This window comes from Canis aureus, chromosome 31 (assembly GCF_053574225.1).
Source record: "Canis aureus isolate CA01 chromosome 31, VMU_Caureus_v.1.0, whole genome shotgun sequence".
In the NCBI taxonomy this organism is placed as follows: domain Eukaryota; kingdom Metazoa; phylum Chordata; class Mammalia; order Carnivora; family Canidae; genus Canis; species Canis aureus.
The window spans coordinates 10,646,195-10,665,192 of record NC_135641.1 but is presented as its reverse complement, the minus strand read 5'-3'; the positions used below and the strand labels follow the sequence as shown (position 1 = coordinate 10,665,192).

The window sequence follows — 18,998 nt, the reverse complement described above, 5'->3', positions numbered from 1 at the left end:
CAGCTTTGTGGTGCCCCTCACCAGCATTGTCCTGTTGGCCTTGGCAGTGGTATATGCTCTGGGTGCACCTGGGAACATCATCATCTGATAGATTTTGGCTCTTCGTAGTTTCATCCACTCTACTGTGACTACTTCTGAGCCTTTTAATCCTGTCTTCTAATGTTGGCCATGGAAGTCCCAGCAGTTCTGCCTCATTTAGTGTGGACTTTTGCTTTCTCCTTGTCCTCGTAGCCATCTCTGAAGGCTGCGGCCAGGGTGTTAAAGCCAGTGTCCTAGGATAGTGTTCCCAGTTAGCACATCCCTTCTGTCCAAGTTGATGTTCTACTCTCCTTGGTCCAGGACCTTAACATTCTGTCCCATGCATACTTTGCTGGCTTCTGCTGCTGTGTGTGTGGCTGCGCCCAACACTCTTCAGAGCGTAGCCCCTCGCCTGTGTTAGCTGGCCCAGCACATCTGTGGCCTGCTGTGTCGTGACTCAACCCTCATTGGCCTGGCAGTCGGAAGAGATGGGATGCAAGAGTGGGGCATGGGCGCATCCTGTAGGTAGAGGTCTTAATGCAAGAAGGAAGTCTTGCTCTTCATAGGAGGAAGTCATTTCTGCAGGCTGAGCAGGTTCAAGGGAATCTAAGGATTCAAGATTATCAACCCACGTGTCCTCCCTCCGCTGCCAGGAAGCCATTCTTTGCCCGTTAGGCCTTTAGCATTCTGTCAGGCTACAAGAGATGAGCAGCTTCTTTGTGTGCTACAGAGGATGTTCTCTGGCTTCACACTTAGTGTTTAATTGTTGATTAATTTTTCTCAGTTTTTTGCATAATTTCCAGAAGTGTCAATGAGGTTTGGCAAAACCCACAGTTCTGCTGGTCTTATCAGTGCCATTTCCCCATAGATCTCACGCACTAGCTGTAGTGTACTGGCTAATTCATTCCCTTTACAGTGCACCATCCCGCTTTGCTCTTGCACTGTCACCTTGTGATCTCACCGGTGTTGCGTGCTCACTGTCAGCCAGGTGGGTAATCCAGCTCCAAACTCCCATTTTAGCCTTTTTTCTTGAAACCACTCTAGCACCGGCTGTTATAGACTGGGTTCCTTTGAATCAAACTTTATGATTATTTTTTAGGTTATCCCCTTGGGATCCTCACCTTGGGGAATGGAGGGGACAGAAACCGGAGAGGACACAGTGAGAAGTGGGCTGTGATACGTCCCAGCAAAGGCCCCAGCCACCCTCACGGGGTTCTCTGGAGCTGGGATGGCCCTTCAACATTGTCTTGATTTGGGGCAAAGGGGCTGGGCCTTTATAGTCATGGATTAATCATTGGATATGGGCTACCTTTGAAAGGAGGTGTGACCTGGAAATGCTGAAGTCCCTCTCAGAGGTGACCATGAGCTGGCCGAGGGCCCTCTGTTGACAGCATTCCCAGCAGCCTTGCTGAAGGCTGTCTTAGGTGGGGGGCATTGCTAGTGCCCCATATGTGATGATTGTCAGGCTCTAACCCTTTTCCCATTTTTTCCACATAGCCATTTATCCAATATTGACTGATTAGCATTTTGTAAGTTTCTATCTGCAACAGAACTTAGGAACATCAAGTTAGAAAAGGAGCAGAAATAGTACAATGAATTTGGCTTCTTTGCAGTTTCCCAAGGCCTGTGCTATCTAATACAGGAGCCACTAGCCATACATGATCATTTAAATCCAAATAAATAAAAATAAAAGAGTTTAGTTCCTCAGGCACATGTGGCTAGTGGCCTCTGTGTTGATCAGTGCAATGTATTGATCAGTGCAGTGGCCGCCACTCTGGGTTCTTATGAACACCTGTGCAGGGGTCTCCCAACTTCAAACATGTCCTTTCCTTTAGAATCTCCTTCCTAAAATCATACATGCATATAGTCTCCTTTTGCATGGTTTATTTGGAAGATTATTAGACCTTTATGTGAAAATGCTAATATCTGATATTTCCAGTAAATATCCCAGAAATTTGTCTAATAGCCAAGGAGTTTAAGGTATGGATGAGCTGCCTTTTCTGAAAGATTGAAAGACCATTGTTTGCAGTCATTTGCCTTAGAAAAGAATACTTAAATATCTAGGATATTTTATAAGATCATGTAGATCTTACCTAGACACTAAGTGAAGCAATGGTAAGTAAAATTGAAACTGCATTTAGTAATACTTTATCACATTTGTTTCTCAAGGAGGAAAGCCAAGCATCTGTGACTTCAGTGGATCCAATTTTTCAAGTTCCAATTTCAAAAGCAGTTCAACTGACTACAAATGATGCCATAAAAACCACTCTTCTGGTGGAATTGGACATTTCAGTAAGTTAGAGAATTTATGTCTCAGTACCGTTATGTTGTCAAGAAGTGTGGAGCCTTGTGTGTTTTTGTAGTCTGCACACTCAGGGAGGAGAGCCTCTGGTAGGATATCTGATCTGTCTGTCCTCCCCACCTCCCACCTGTTCTCTTTTCACTTCAGGAAGGGGCTAACATGAGGAGTGACCCTGGAGGTGACTCAGCTTGAAAAAATGGTGTTGCTCCCTTACTCAGGAAGCCACGAAAGAGTTCTGGAATCAGAGCAGGATTTTCCACGGGAGAAGAGGCCTGAGAAAGGCACCTGCTCGCCTGAAGTCAGCCAGCAGTTAGAAATAGAGCTCAGACCAGACAGGCCTAGAACGCTTCATTTCTCATAGTGGTGGTCCTCATTGCTTTGAGAATCTGGAAAGAGTCATGGTCCACCCCTGCTCCCCACACCCATGCCTTATGCATAAACATTTTGTATATACAGGGCCTTACATGCTGACTCTCTCAACTCCATCCATGAGCCCAACCCCTGCCCCAAACCACTAGCCTCAGTTAAGAAGCTAATTGCTAATCCTGTAACCTCAGTGCTTAAGTACATCTTCAAAGTTACTCAGCTGTATTTCAATGGAAGGCCTGAGAAGTGGGTTGTGCTTTCAGAAAAGGTTGTGTCAGGGCTGTCCATGTAGATGTCATTGAACTTCTAATAGGGGAAAAAAATGACAGGCATCAAAACTACATGGTTTGCTTGTGTATCATTGAGTAGTTTTGCTTGTGTATCATTGAGTAGTTTTGCATTCCTTTGGAACATTTTAATAATCCATATTGTTAAATATTCGTTGTACACTAAAGCATTTTGCTTTTTATTCTGTTCTATACTTTTGTCATAAAACGGTGAAGGTTGGCCAGTAGGTGGTTTAGTCTTTGCCCCTCACAGGCCAGGGCTGTGAGCATGTGGGGTCAGAGGTCTCTCCGGATCCTGCCCTTGTTCTGCATCATGTTATAAATAGCCATGAGGTGGAAGGTGGCTCCTCCAGCCCATCTTCATCACAGTACCAACCAGGTGCTGTAACTTTTATGTTTCGTAAGGAAAAATAACGTGTCATCTCTCACCCCTCCTCTTCCCCTAAAGAAAGGAAACAGAACAAGTGCAGACTGCCTTCAATAGTTTCTCTCCTTCATAACGTATGTTTTCATAAGAGGGATTTTTACATTGATTGTTAAAATATTACCTAGGCATCTTTTTTTTTTTTAATATTTTTTTCTTTATTTATTTATGATAGTCACACAGAGAGAGAGAGGCAGAGACACAGGCAGAGAGAGAAGCAGGCTCCATGCACCGGGAGCCCGACGTGGGATTCGATCCCGGGTCTCCAGGATCGCACCCTGGGCCAAAGGCAGGCGCCAAACTGCTGCGCCACCCAGGGATCCCACCTAGGCATCTTAAATGAGAAAGATTTTAACTAATGTAAAAAATACTGAAGTGATATAAAGCAAAACATTGGATGACTTTGATTTTTTTTTTTTTTTTTTAAAGTAACTCCTGGGGCAGCTCCGGTGGCTCAGTGGTTTAGTGCCACCTTTAGCCCAGGGCGTGATCCTGGAGACCTGGGATTGAGTCCCACGTCAGGCTTGTCGTGCTCCCAGCATGGAGCCTGCTTCTCCTGCTCCTCTGCCTGTGTCTCTGCCTCTCTTTCTCTCTGTGTCTCTCATGAATATATAAATAAATAAAATCTTTAAAAAAATAAAAAAATAAAGTAACTCCTGGGGCATCAGATGGGCATGTGACTCTTGATCTTGGGGTTGTAAATTTGAGCCCCACGTTGGGCATACAGATTACTTAAAAAGAGAAAAAAGTAACTCGTAATGAAAGTAAATTTGTTCAGTTGAGCTTGTTTTTTTGCAGTTAGAATCATTTGTTTCTAATTCATAAAAGGATCATATAATAAAAAACATTATTTTGTTTCCCCACAACGAAAACTGTTTAATATGGGCTTTTTTTTTTTTTTTTTTCATGTTTCTTCTTTAGAAAACAGATTTTTCCTATCAACCTGGAGATGCCTTCAACGTGATCTGTCCCAACAGTGATTCTGAGGTACAAAACCTACTGGAAAGACTGCAGCTCACAGACAGAAGAGAGTACTGTGTCCTCTTGAAAATTAAGGCAGACACAAAAAAGAAAGGTACAGCCCTGATCTCTTCTTAGGATGTCATTGGGCTACAGGTTGGAGGTCACAAGTGCAGGGGACCCCCTCCCTGCACCCTAGGTGACAGCTACACAGGTGGTCCGAGCACTTGCCATGGGTCAGTGGACAGAACACAGGCACTCGCTGGCTTGTGGGTTTTTTAACTTTCACATGAGGTATGGTGAGTAGGATGATAATAGATTTTATGCTTATTTGGACAGTGTTAGACAGTAAAAATGCATGTAGCTGTAGTCTCGAAGAAGCTGGTAAGTTGTTGGGCTGGTTTGTTAACTTTTTGCAGTTAGCTTTATTTTGTTTTTGAGTTACATAAGAGTACTACAGTAAACTTATTATGTGAATTTTAAGTTTTCTTATCATGTGTATTTCTCATAGCATATTTATTGCTTACTTAAAATTTTATTTTCGTGATTAAAGGAAGTTTTATATATATATAGTTTATATATATATATAAGTTTATATATATATATATGTATATATTTGCATACAACCTTGAATTGGAGTTCCATCAGTTCTAAAATTCTTTTTGAGAATAATACACAGTGTTAATGGACAGGTGCCATCTCTTGGCTTTTTGTTCCTTGGCTTCGGATAATTTCCCTCTTAATTTGGTATACCTAGATTTGGTATCCTTACCAAAGATACTAAAGATCTATCTTTGGTAAATTAAGGTGTGGCTAATAATACTATTGAATTTATAATTCTTCTATTTTTTTTTGTAAGGTTTTTTTCCCCTTATGTTCATTTTGGAAATTTTTTTGACTGCATAAACATTGCCACAAATCATACTGTGTACCTTGGTAGCACAGTAATGTAAAGTATACAGTTGTGTTTTTAAGAATGCAAAAACATCTTAATCCTTTACTTTCTTTGTAACGGACTCTCTCCTGTCTACCTGAAAAGGAGCGGCCTTACCCCAGCACATACCTGAGGGACGTTCTCTCCAGTTCATTCTGACCTGGTGCCTTGAAATACGAGCAGTTCCTAAAAAGGTACTTTCCTTTGGGTAACTAAAAGTATACTTAGCTCTGTGTAGGATTTATTAAATCTGGTGTTTGCCCTTTGAAGGCTTCCAAGTATGGCTTTTATAGCATGTTTTCAAAGTAGTTCCCCAAGGTATATGATATCTTTGCAGCTGTCATAGACAGATATTTTTATGTTGTGTTTATATTGAAATTTTGTTTTTTGTTGAAATGAGATTTTTTTTAAAGTTTTACTAGATATTTTTTATAATAAATTTATTTTTTATTGGTGTTCAATTTGCCAACATACAGAATAACACCCAGTGCTCATCCTATTTTTACTAGATATTAACTAGATGTGCTGCATTAATTAGTGATTAAAGTGACCTCAGATGATGTTATGTTATCCAGCTGCACTTGACCCTTTTTCTAATTGATGACAGAAAGCTTTTGAGAGGGCAGGCTTTCCCCTACTTGCCACCCATTTAATATTGAGATCTCTTCCATGTGAAAGTATGTTAAATCAGACTCTTCAGGAAAAATGAAAAGTTCTCATGGATTATATTGATGTTTAGATGAATGTGGAGGGAGAATGATCCACTAGATGTCAGTAGGATGCTGGGAACTGTATTTTAAAAGATGGTTGTAAATGATTCCTTCTAACCCGGTCCCTCGAATGGGCATGAATGGGGGTGACTTCCCAACTGTGCTTTGCCGATGCTCATAAATAGTGCTGAATAAATAGCTGAATAGCTGAATAGCTGCCCTCCTCAAGGCCTTTTTTATGGTCTGTCTTACTAATGTGTTTGTTCCATGCAGTCATTGGGAAGCAAACTCCTTTGGAGAGAAACTCAGTCCTAGATATAATTTGAATAAATTTAGACTTCACTGTCATGAGAACTTCTTGATTAAATACAGCAAGTTTCACAATTTTAGTTCAGCTCTACTATTTAATGAAGCATGTATATGTAAACGTGTTTTTCTATATCATCATAAAAATTCTGGTGGACACAAAATAAGTAACATGGGAAGTCACAGTCTTTTATAATCAAATCCTTAGGGTTAACACTTGAATTGTGTTTTGCTAAACAAAAAATGAGGTCCTCTAGCATATGTGCTGTTCTGTGACATGCCATCTTTACCTAAATAGAAGTTGAGAGTTTGTATGCCCCCGCGTGGAAACTGTACCTTACCAGGGGTCTGCGCAAAGACATGGAGTGCTTGCTCATCTCACATGGTTTCCCAGTCTTGTCTCGTGTTTGGTTCCAGGCCCAGCATTTTGAAGAAGACGTGCAATTTGTTGGTCTCAGGATAGTTTAGACAGGGCTTCCAAGCTGAGCCACTGGAAACCTGTGACCCTCACAGGAGGAGTGATCTCATCCACCCTGTGAAGGGAGTCCAGTACACGAAGATGCTTAAGCCTTGGAATAAAAAGTACCTGTTAGCATTTCACTTAGCATTTGGTGTACATAACTTCGTTGCTTTGTTCTTTAAGAAGCCTGGAGGGGTAAGAGCTCTATATGTCCTATTTGGAATATGTTGAAACCAAAAGTCGTTATTAACAAATTTGGTCTTTTGTCCAGGAGTTTGGACTTGCCTCTGTCTTTGGAGCTTGGGATTCAGGATATTATTGCTTTGCTTTCTTTGTTTATATTCTTCTCTTTCTACAGTGTGTCTTAGGTGACAGAGAGAGTCCACGTGCAGGAGGCTTCTTGATGTTCTGGCCCTGCCTGTCTTTTCAGCCTTTGTTCCATGTCCGCATTGCCCTGTACCCATATTGAACTGCACGTAGCCCCAGGAGCCCATGCTTTCATGGAACTGGGCCATCTGCTTAGTTCCTCTTCACTTTTGTTCCTCTCCTGTGGCCAGCCTTCATCTCAGGCTTGCATCTGGGGTGCAGAAGTCCCTGGCATTCTGCGTGTGTTCCTGTTTGGGTCGTTAGCCTATTGCACACTGTCACTAACCAGCAAAAGAAGTGTTGTGCCCACTGCCTGTTGTATAAAGAGGACTTAACAGCTGTCAAATGAATATAGAAGTCTAGCTTGTAATCATCAGCTAAGACGAGCAAATATTTGTCTTGAGTTAAAACGAGTTTGAGATTTCTGATTCTTGCTACTCAGAGTAGACATGTAATTTGAGATCATGTTTGGGACTGATTAGATTGGTTTAGGAAACAGGAAAGGTAACCTAAAGTAGAAGAACATGGAGGGTGGTTTTCCTTAACAGATTGACATTAAACCAAATAGTAAGTTAAATTCTCTTTTCCTGATCCACTCAGAAGAGTGGTGTCACTTTTTCTTGGATAATTTGGCATGTCCCCAGGTCAACACTAACCAGAGATTGTAGCAGCCTAACCACACATGGTACTTTGTCTGCTTGCTTTGCCATGGCCACAGGCATTGTTGAGAGCCCTCGTGGACTACACCAGCGACGGGATAGAGAAGCGAAGGCTGCAGGAGCTGTGCAGTCGGCAGGGTGCAGCCGATTATAGCCGTTTTGTGCGAGATGCCCACGCCAGTGTGTTAGACCTCCTCCTCGCTTTTCCGTCCTGCCAGCCGCCGCTCAGTCTCCTGCTTGGTGAGTGGCCATGCTCCCGGCCCCTGCACCCAAGGAGCCTTTTTGTACAGAGCACTCTGGAGTCTGTCTGGCTTGTGAGAATGTGTCTCTGGGAGGAAACATTGGTTTGTCCTCAGGGCCTCCAAGAAGTTGGAAAGAATCCTTCTGCCAGCATTATCTCTTTATGTCTTCCCTCTCCCATTGTCACTAGCATTTGCTCTCTTACTACAGCCAGTCTTAATTATCTTTCTTTGGATCAGCATTTAGCATCTTTTCTATTAACTTAGATATTTTCAGAAAGAATTTTTTTTAGTCAAATATTACCTAAAAGTGAGTGTCCCAAGGAAAAAAAAGTTTTTGTTTTTTTTTAAAGCTGATGAACCCTAAATGTAACTGACAAAGGATAATGAAGTATATTGTCTATGCAGAATACAAAAATGTCGCCCTCTGGGCAAGTCTAGCTCCGTGTTCTCCAAGGGCGACGGGGACCCTTCATGTTGTACCAGTGCAGGTGGCCTTTTCAGGATGGCTCCAGGCTTGAAGCTTGCGGGAGACTTGTCATCAAATAGTCCAATATAAGATGATTCTAGTTTTTGTCCTCATTGTCTCGTGGGGTCTTCATTCCAAGAAGAGAGAAGATCCTCTCTGCAGTGCTGGCCAGGGGAGGGCTTTCAATGGCAGCCTCTGTAGGAATTGGAGACACTGACAGAGGGCAATGACTGAGAATTCGACAGGATTATTAAACCTTGAGAACTTTCCTGTGCTGGTACTTTTCTCCTTTCCTCTCTCTTTTCCTGTAGTGATAAGTAATAAAATCTTTAAGATTTACATTTATCGGGCAGCCCAGGTGGCTTAGTGGTTTAGTGCTGCCTTCAACCCACAGTCTGATCCTGAAGACCCGGGCTCGAGTCCCACATCGGGCTCCCTACATGGAGCCTGCTTCTCCCTCTGCCTGTGTCTGTTCCTCTCTCTCTCTCTCTCTGTATGTGTGTCTCTCATGAATAAATAAAATTTTAAGAAAAAAAAAAAAAAAAGATTTGCATTTATCCTTGGTGATAGGAAAACGTGTATCATGTTTTTTATTTTTAGGCCACAGGGTCTCCCAATGTCCAGTACAGTTAGGGGTGCTCTCCTTTATTAAGACAGATTGTGCTTTCTCTCACTTTTACAATTCCTTCTCAAAAAGGTGAAGTTACTAAGTAAGGTGGCTCTTCAAACACACATACTCCTCTCTGTCTCAGTTGAGTCTTTAGAGTGAATACAGGGTTGGGAGAATAATCAGAACATCTGTAGGGAAGTTGTAAGAACTCTTGTATAGCTATCCAACATGTGAGAATATGTTTTAGTTCCTTTCATGGATTTGCTGTTTTCTTAGCTTTTATACAGCATTTATTGTGTAGTCTATAAAAAACTAATGAAGGCATTCAAACTTAAAATTTATTGTGTACTTTTTTAAGAAAACTTAATGTATCTAACACTTAGTATTATGTTGAGCCCTCTGTTAGAAAGGTCTTTCCAAATTTTTTTTAAATTTTTATTTATGATAGTCACACACACACAGAGAGAGAGAGAGGCAGAGACACAGGCAGAGGGAGAAACAGGCTCCATGCACCGGGAGTCCGATGTGGGACTCCATCCCGGGTCTCCAGGATCGCGCCCTGGGCCAAAGGCAGGCGCCAAACCGCTGCGCCACCCAGGGATCCCGGTCTTTCCAAATTTTTGTCAGATTGATTCTTTGACCTTTTACAAGAGCTCCAGTGTATCTAGAAACCACTGGGTTCTGGATAACTTAAAGGCTTTACCTCTACCCTCCCATTTTCTGTTGTTATAGAAATATAAGAAGGAAAAATATTTCCTTTCTTTTATTAAGGAGGAAAAAGATTTCAAGCCTAGGTATTTCCCATAATCCGTAAAATAGTGATCTTTTGGAGGTCATGATCTTATTTCAAACATGAAAACTCCAGACACTTCAGAAAACTGTGTACACACAGAAAATTTAATGGGTTTCTTGATTCTGAAGCCCACTCATGGATGCTTTTATTATCCTTCTGTTTAAGACCAGCCTTGAGAAGGACGCTGATTTCAGGTAAAGAAATGCAGTATGTCTGGTTTTTAATGTGAGGAATTGGGGAAAAAAAATAGTAATGACTTACTTAGTTACAGTGAATTTACAGCTTGCTCTAAAACATTTAAATTAAAATGTTATTTTGGGTGTTCTAAACAAGAAAACGAAATGCAACTCAGACTTGAATTTTTACAAAACCTTACATCTAATTTATTTTCAGTAGTGGTGAATTAATTGCTTATCTTTATTTTTTTTTCTAGAACATCTTCCTAAGCTTCAGCCCAGACCATATTCATGCGCAAGGTACTGATATTTTTTAGCACATAGAATCTTTCTCCCAAAATGTTGTGAATCTTTGGCTTCCAAATCCTTATTAGTTCTGAATTCACCTGGTAAAAACGTACCTAATTAGTGGAAGACAGTAGCAGGTGTGGTAAGGAATGAAGGGGACCGGTCCTGGGACTCCTGTTCTGCAGAAGTTCAGAGAGCGTGGAATCTCCAGCGGCAGCCCTAGTCCACAACCACGTTTCCCCACATAGGGCTGCTGAGTGCCCTGGTCCTCTACCTGCTGCCTTGACTATTGTGCCAGACCATCTCCACTGGACAGCAGAGGTGGGCAGTGCAGAGATGGAAGGTTGTATAAATCTTAAGAGTCCTAAACTACAACATGTGATTGGAAATTTTTTTTGAATATCACAAAACAGGGGGCAAGAGAGGAGGAGCTTTTCAGTAGCAGCAGAGCTCTTTTCCCTGAAGATTTAGAAGGTAGATTAGAGCCCATGGGAAATATCCATCAATTCAGGAAGAAAGACTGTGTCTGGCTTGAATGCGTTAGTCCTGATACAGAGTTTAAACCTGACCTGTGTCTCTTCAGCTCAAACCTGTCTCACCCAGGGAAGCTTCATTTCATTTTTAACATTGTGGAGTTTCTGTCTAACACCACCGTGGAGGTTCTGCGGAAGGGCGTGTGCACAGGCTGGCTGGCCATGGTGGTTGCGCCAATTCTTCATCCAAACACACGAGTGTCCCCTGCAGAAGACGGGAAAGCCCCGGCTCCTGAGGTACTGGGAGTGTGCAGTTGGGCATTATTAAAATTATGCGGTTTGCCTCCTTAGAGTCCTTGCTTGGCGATCAGTTGACAACCAAAGATTAATTTTATATCCTTTAGTTTGGGTATTAGGGTTTTGCCCCATTTCTTCCCTTTTGTCTTAGACGTAGTATAAAATCCAAGTTAGTACTATAGTATGAAGGCGTGATGAGAGGGAAAGCACTTTTAAAACAGGGAGGATGAAATGTGACTTGATTCTGTGAGCAGACTATGGACAAATTTGTATCTGGACTTAGTGCCATCCTTCATGTTTTGATACTGCACTTGGCAAATCTTACTCAAGGCCACAGCATAAGGAACAATTTCAAGTCCTTCCTTGCCCATAATAAAGATGGTTGAAATTAAAAAAAAAAAATTCAGGCTTTATCATGAAGTCCTCTGTGGTATTGAAAAAATGAACATGTCATTTGTAGCATTATCTTAGGACTAGTTTGGTTGCTGTAAGTTATTGGAGTTGAAAAGTTCATGCCCTAAGGGGAAGGTAAGACTTCAGTATATACTTGAGAGGGCTCATGGGAAGCTGCTGCTTGAAATTGCCCTTTACTGTGGTATTTTCCCAGGCAGCAGCCTCACACAGGTGCCTGAGAGAGAGAGAGAGAGAGAGAGAGAGACCCCCACCACTCCCTCCACCATATTCCTAGGTCACGATGCATCAACAAAATATTAAGAACCTGAGACGCTGTTCCTTTTCTGAAAAGGAAAGAATATTACAGTACTGACATAAGAGTATTATGTCATTTTATGATCCTATAAAAATGGATGATCTCCAGAAAGTTAAATATATATAACATCACAAACACCCATCATGGATGCCACTCACACATTTCCTCCCTTCTACCTTTTTCTTTCTCCTTTCTCCATTTTATCAGATCTTTATTATAGACTTTCTAGTATTCAAAGATTAGAAATATAGGAATAAGGATACAATTTAAATTGAATGGTGTTTAGTGCCATATGCATTTTATTAGGACGTGTAGGGAATGTTAATATTCACACAACCCACCCAAATCCAACCCCAACTGGCAGATGGGACAACTGCTGACAGATATGCCCTGTCTTTGGGAGGCATAGACGCCCTGCCCATCAATGTGTAGTCTGACTGTGTGACCGTATTCTGCTGGAGAGATGTGAGCAGACAGGATATATGCTCCATCTAGGCAGGAGCATTGAACTCACTGATGTGGCTTGCCTCTTTCTCCTCTTTGACTAAGGATGGGATGTTGCAGGTCAGGGATGCTCCTTGGGCGTGGATGCAAGCAGAGGAGGTCTTTGGTGCAGAACTGTAGCCCACCTGTAGCATTTAAGGAGAACCAGGGAGAAGTGTTTGGTAATATAAACCGTCTGAGATTTACTGCAGCAAGAGTGGACTAATCCTGCTCTCCTTGCAGTCCCTAGTACACAGGCCATGTGTTCTCACTAGCACACCCCTGTCACACCCAGTGTAAACTATCTGACTTTACTTCACGAGTCTTATCATTACCAGTCATTTTACAGATAAATGTTTGATTATTGTCTCTTCCTCCACTAGAGCATAAGTCCATGAGGACAGCGATTTTGTTCATTTCTCTATCTGTAGTGGTTGTGTTGAGTACCGTCAATAAGACTGGTGAGTGAGTGGGTCAAATGAGACGAGTGTGAGATGAATTACAGTCTTGTTCCAGAATGCAAACCCTCATCTGATACCACTCTGCCAATTCTTCCTTTACAAGGTCTGGTGTTCATCCTGTTAATGAACAGGTTTTCCTTACATTGAAGATTAAAATGTATACAGTTACACAGAGAATAGATTCCTGCCACTCAGTAGAACTCATGCACTTGGTGAAGTGACACTGGAACTGAAATACATTTAGAAATGGATTCCTTGTATGTACGTATCCCTGGCACGTAATTTAGAAGGGAAATCTTTTGAAATTTTAGCAAAAAGATTGTGCTTATCTGTGTATACTATTTATTCTTCTAGTTTTGCACAAACACATAACATTGAACCCAGATTAGCAAACACAGCACAGCTCCTCAGCATCCTGGGAGTGACTCCCCTCATTTTTCCTTCAGGTGTCAATTTGCCCCTGAAACTCTCACTCCATCTTGATGCTGATCTTCATTGCCCCTTACATGCAAACAGAGAATCTTTTTTTTTTTTTTCCAACAGAGAATCTTAGCTTTAGTTTTCTTGCATTTCTCCATAATACAGATAATGGGTTGCCTACTAGAAAGCAGACCTTATTCATAGGCCTAGGGAAAGAATTTGATTGTATCTATTCAGTGTTCTACCTTAGAAATATGCCTGTCATTTTTTAACGACCTTTGATTTCGATGGGAAAGAAAAATTTGCAAGACAAACTTGTTTTTTTTTCTCAGTAGTGACAGGTGCATTCATGGTTTCAGTAAGATTTAATGCTATTTAATTTCTTCAGCAAAAATCATCTTGGTTGTATGCCTTTGTCTAGGTTTTCTTTCAGACTTATGAATATTGGTTTAACATTCCAGATATCCATCTGTCCTCGAACAACCAATTTCTTCCATTTACCAAGTGACCCCTCAGCCCCCATCATAATGGTGGGTCCGGGAACTGGCATAGCGCCCTTCATTGGTTTTCTGCAACACAGGTGTGTGCTTTCTTTGACTAGTGAGAAAATGTATCCCTTATGATCCTGGGTGGAAATATAATAGCTTTTTTTGTTTCTTCAGTGATTTTTTTGGATATTGGACTTTGGTTGTAAAATTTTTATTTTAAAAAATTATTATCAAATGTGTGATAGCATAGCATAATTTGTCACCATGGGAAAAGTAAATGTGATATCTTCCAGAGGTTTTGTTTTGTGTCAGAATTTCCCTTTTTACTGTAGCACTTTATTTTTCTTTTTTTCCCCCAGCTGCAGTATAGTTTATAACATACGTAGTTGGGGACAAATTTCAGGCATACCTTTATGCTGTGATGATGTACATACTGTTCCATCTCTCCCTTAACGAGATAACATTGCTACTAACAGATCCAATTATAGCAAAAGTTCCAGAGTTAAACCCAAACATCAGTAATTTTCAGTAGATTGGTATTACCAGATGCATCTTCATATCCTATAGAACTATTTGATATAAATTGTACTTCTCTCCCTGCTTGTGAAATAATGAACAATTCTTTGTGTGCTGGTCCCCAGATAGTGGTGTAATATCCTTTGGACAGAGTCTTTTTGTTGTTTTTATTTTGTTTTTAGTTTTTTTTCTTTAAAGAAGCATAGAGTAATGGCAGACATACTTGGCATGTCTCCTTGGCGTGTTGTTTCTGAAACACTTCACAGCAGATCATTCTACCATTTGAAGCCCTGGGCCACGTTTCTATAACATTAATTGAGAGTTAATAGCAACTTTGTGAATAAAATTAATATTTAATGTAGAAATTAGAGTAGTTTTCACACTGTGATATTTGATATTTGAATTACCCTCATAGATGCTATGCAGAGCTTGCAGGTGTCTGTAGCTCACAGATGTGGGTGGTTGTCAGAGTGTCTGCTGGAGGGACTGAGGAGCCCTGTGGGCAGGACTTGCAGTGATGGCGAGTTTGTTGGTGGTATTTCTGATCAAATAGATTGGTTTTATGTATTCTTTGTATCAAACATCTCAACTTTCTTTTCCACATAGAGAGAAACTCCAAGAACAGCATCCAGAGGGACACTTTGGAGCAACGTGGTTGTTTTTTGGCTGTCGACATAAAGATAGGGATTATTTATTCAGGTAGTGTACACTTCTAGTATTGTGAGACTCTACAGTGGGTATACAGTCTAATTTCAGAGCTTTTAACTTTAAATGATAAACCTTTCAGTACACTAACCCATTATACATTAAATTTCAGAGAAGAACTCAGACATTTCCACAAGCGTGGAATCCTAACTCACTTGAAGGTTTCCTTCTCAAGAGATGCTCCTGTTGGGGAAGAAGCAGCCCCAGTGAAGTATGTGCAAGATAACATCCAGCTTCACGGTGAACAGGTGGCAAGGGTCCTTCTTAATGAAAGCGGCTATATTTACGTGTGTGGGTAAGTGACCATCACTCAAATGCCAGGTAGGAGAAGGCTGTTGATAATATTTGTTAAATGAACTAGGGACTGTTAATAATCTGTTAAGCAGGTTAAGTACAGGAATAGAAATACAAGTTCTAAAATGCTTCTAACATACATTTAGTTGTCATTATCAGGGAAATACAAATGAAATCAGTTCTTGCATTTCAGAATGCGTTGTGCCATATCGAAGAGCCTCTGAAAGTTTTATTTGTTTTATATTTGGTGTTAGGATGCTAATCATTTAACTTGAACTCTCAGGATTGATTTTCTTGTATCCAAATATACGTGATTTGTGCAGTTAACCTGGCTCAGGAAAACCATTATTTTTACTCTGAGAATGTGGATCTAAAGATCCTTTTTTTTTTTTTTTTAAGACATAATTTGTAATGTCAAAGTTGTCATAAACCAGGAATCATTTTTATGTTCTTTTATATACTTTCTGAGGCAAAATTTGTTATAGAAAGCCAAAATTGCCATAAAAAGAAAAATTATAGAAACTTACCAACTTGTTTTAATGGAATTCAAAAAAATTATGCTAACTAAAAAGGACTTTCGAGTAAGAAATAGCTCTTTTTAATTCTGATGCATCTCAGGCATTTAAAATACTTTGTACATCACCAAATCAGATGGCTTTTTCTTGTTTTTTGTTTTTAACTGTGATACTAAAGAGGGAATACTGTTACAGTGACATAGAATAGGTATAATAGAAATAAGTTTTATAAAACAGAACTTTTTTTTTTTTTTTTTAAGATTTTATTTATTCATGAGAGACACACAGAGAGAGGCAGGTTCCCTGCAGAGAGCCCGATCCCAGGACCCCAGGATCAGGACCTGAGCCAAAGGCAGACACTCAACCACTGAGCCACCCAGATGCCCCAAAACAGAACTTTTTCTATTTATTTCTCATGACATTTTGTGATAACTTCTTACTGTTTTTTGTTTGTTTGTTTTAAAAAGCTGATTTTGCCTCCTAAGTTGATTTTACGACCTATTAATGGATTTTTTACTCTTACTTGAGAAACCCTGCTTTATGTTGATAAAGGGCATAGATTCTGGACATTGTGCTGGTTTATGTTTTCATTTACCTTTTAAAGAAGTATTTGACCTTCACTTTGTAGAGGGTAGAGCTCTCAACGTTGAAAATGCACCTCCAGCTAATAGAGGCAAAATCACTTGTACAAATATGTGAATAACTGGTAAATGAGAACTTGGAGGATATCTTAAGTGTCCAAATTCTTAACATGTTAACCCAGAAATTTCTCTTTTCAATCACTGATGCTTCACTTCTTCCGTCTGTCTGCACGGTGGAGTTGGTAGTGTTCATGACAATGGTCAGTGATGGGGGCTCAGAACAAGAAAGACCTCATGGTGCCCTCACCAGGACCAGTCCCTCAGCAGGAGTGAACTTGTCTCTAAGCCCAGGGGACACTGTCCCAAGCTGGGGAGCCTTCTGCTGTCCAGAGGAGACCAGTAGGTTTGGCAGTTAGCAGCACTGTGCTGTGGGGAAAGGGCTGTGGGGATGGAAGCTCTGTTGCAGTGGCTGAGGGGAGAGCATGACGTGGAAGTCAGGGTGGCCACCAGAGATACCTTTTTCAAGAAATATTACTATAGGGGTAGAACAAGTTCTGTTGACATTAGTGTCCTGTCCTACGCTTTCACTCATTCAACAGCATTTGGTGCTTCCTGAGTGCTTTGGCACAGTTCAGATGTTGAGAGATGTGAGGTGAAGTGAGACACATTCGCTGCCCGTAGACAGCTTACTCTCCCTGGTGGGGAAGCCACATTAGCAGGTGCTCACATATAGCGGGTGGTCACTTATAGCAGGTGCACATCGCGGCCTGCAGGGGCACACCAGAGGGCTCCTCACCCTGTCTTGTAAATGAATAAGCTAAAGCATGTCAAAGCACTTCAAACTAGTCAGGCCCATAGTTGAGTTTTCAGTAATTGTGTCTTGTGTGCATGTGTACACACACGTGTGTGTGCGTGTGTGTTTGTGTGTGTATTTGAAGGCTTATACGTGTAAAACATTGTTGCCCTTGGGAATGCAAGTTTCGCTGTGTGCCAGTAGACTGAAGGGAGGGGATGAGAGAGATGAGCAGGAGCCAGGTTTATAAGGTCCTTAGATGCTTACTGGAGACTCGGCTGTTCCTGAAGCATGGATGCCTCTGAGGGGTTTTCAGCTATGAATGATGTGGTCAGCTTTGCAAATTGGATACGTCACTGGGTGGAGGCCTGATGGGTGGCGGGCTGGGACACCTGTTGGGACGCTTCCCAGAGAAGTAGAGTGCCAGGGTGTGGGGGTGGTGGAGTCAGTGGGAATTAGATTTGTGAATTATGAAGGCTTTGGTAAAAATTCTTGTTTCCTAAACATCAGTGCTATTATTTTTTCTAGAGATGCTAAGAATATGGCCAAAGATGTCAATGATACCCTTGTGGAAATAATAAGCAAACAGGCTGGAGTTGAAAAACTAGAAGCAATGAAAAGATTGGCTACTTTAAAAGAGGAAAAACGATACCTTCAGGATATTTGGTCATAAAATCAGAAAATGAAGGAAGAGAATGATGCTTTTTTGGCTTAAAGTACTAAAAGACAGTTTTACTGAAATGGAGACTTTTAATTTTTAAAATTAAAAACAATTTAACTTTGGAAGAAGTACAGTGGGAGTGGACCACTTACCATTATAGCAGACTTCCCATGGGTTTTCCATCAGTGCCTCTGTGCTCTCCACACTGAGGGGCAGCCCTTCTGCACCAGCACCCCCATCCCCACCCACCATGGCCACTGCATCCTGGAGAATCACAGGAAGTACGTCTGCATGTCTGTGATGAGGCTTCCCAGCACAGACATGGACATTAGCCAACCACGCAGATGGTTAAAGCTTCTGAACTTACTGTTGCCAGTTTTTAAAAATAAGGTAAAAATAATTTATTCTGACATGAACTCTACTGTAAAGATTATTCCTATTGTATTAAAATTAACTATGCAAAGTATATCTGATACCTTGTTTATACAGGCAGTCCCTGACTTAGGATGTACGCTGAATGTGTATGAAAGCCAAACACATTCAGTAAGAACTGTAGTTCAGATTTTTTTTTTTTTTTTTTTTTAGTTCAGATTTTGAGTGTTTTCCCAGGCTTGTGGCAGATGATAACATACTCTGTCCTGGTGCTGGGCAAGGGCAGGGTCCCAGTGTCAACAACCTTCTGTACCCACACAACCGTCTTGTCACTTTCGGTGTGGTATTGAGTAAATTACATGAGATACTATTATGTGACTGTCCACTCATATAACTGCTCTGAGCACGTTTGAGGCCAAGCTGTGAAGTCCGGGGTATTAAATGCTTTTTGACCTGTTTTCAACTTACAATGGATTTATCCATTATTTCACTATAAGTTCAGGAAGATCTGTATAACTTCATCAAATGTTTATTTATTACCGAAACTATATTTCTGATAAAAAAAATCAAAGTAATACTTAGATATTTTTAAAATGATTTTAGAGATGTGTATTATATTTTAAGATTCTATTATATAGGACTTTTATCACGAGTACTTCTTAATATAACAGTTCTAGAATTTAGGGAAATCTGCATTCAGTTTATAGGTGCGAGCAAGTACATAGTTTAGTAAAACACCCCTCCTCTTCCTCTGTGCTCCTTTTAGCATATTTTTAGTTTTTCTACATTGTCTTAACCCCATGATGTCATTCAAATTGTATCCTAGGCTTAAAATGCCTGCTTAAATTAACATTCTTGTATTT

General features: G+C 40.8%; 1 protein-coding gene across 2 annotated transcripts in view; it reads left to right on the top strand.

Moving 5' to 3' along the window:
- The window catches only part of MTRR (5-methyltetrahydrofolate-homocysteine methyltransferase reductase), a 49,600-nt gene extending 31,372 nt beyond the window's left edge, over positions 1-18,228 (top strand). For both annotated transcript variants that reach the window (XM_077879615.1, XM_077879614.1), the window contains exons 6-15: positions 2,188-2,310; positions 4,319-4,472; positions 5,397-5,485; positions 7,852-8,032; positions 10,337-10,379; positions 10,951-11,137; positions 13,672-13,790; positions 14,821-14,913; positions 15,032-15,214; positions 17,631-18,228. In XM_077879615.1, the coding sequence (XP_077735741.1) occupies positions 2,188-2,310; positions 4,319-4,472; positions 5,397-5,485; positions 7,852-8,032; positions 10,337-10,379; positions 10,951-11,137; positions 13,672-13,790; positions 14,821-14,913; positions 15,032-15,214; positions 17,631-17,775 (1,317 nt within the window). In that variant the 3' untranslated portion in view covers positions 17,776-18,228. The remainder of the gene's footprint in view (positions 1-2,187; positions 2,311-4,318; positions 4,473-5,396; positions 5,486-7,851; positions 8,033-10,336; positions 10,380-10,950; positions 11,138-13,671; positions 13,791-14,820; positions 14,914-15,031; positions 15,215-17,630) is intronic.
- Positions 18,229-18,998: the final 770 nt, after the last annotated feature.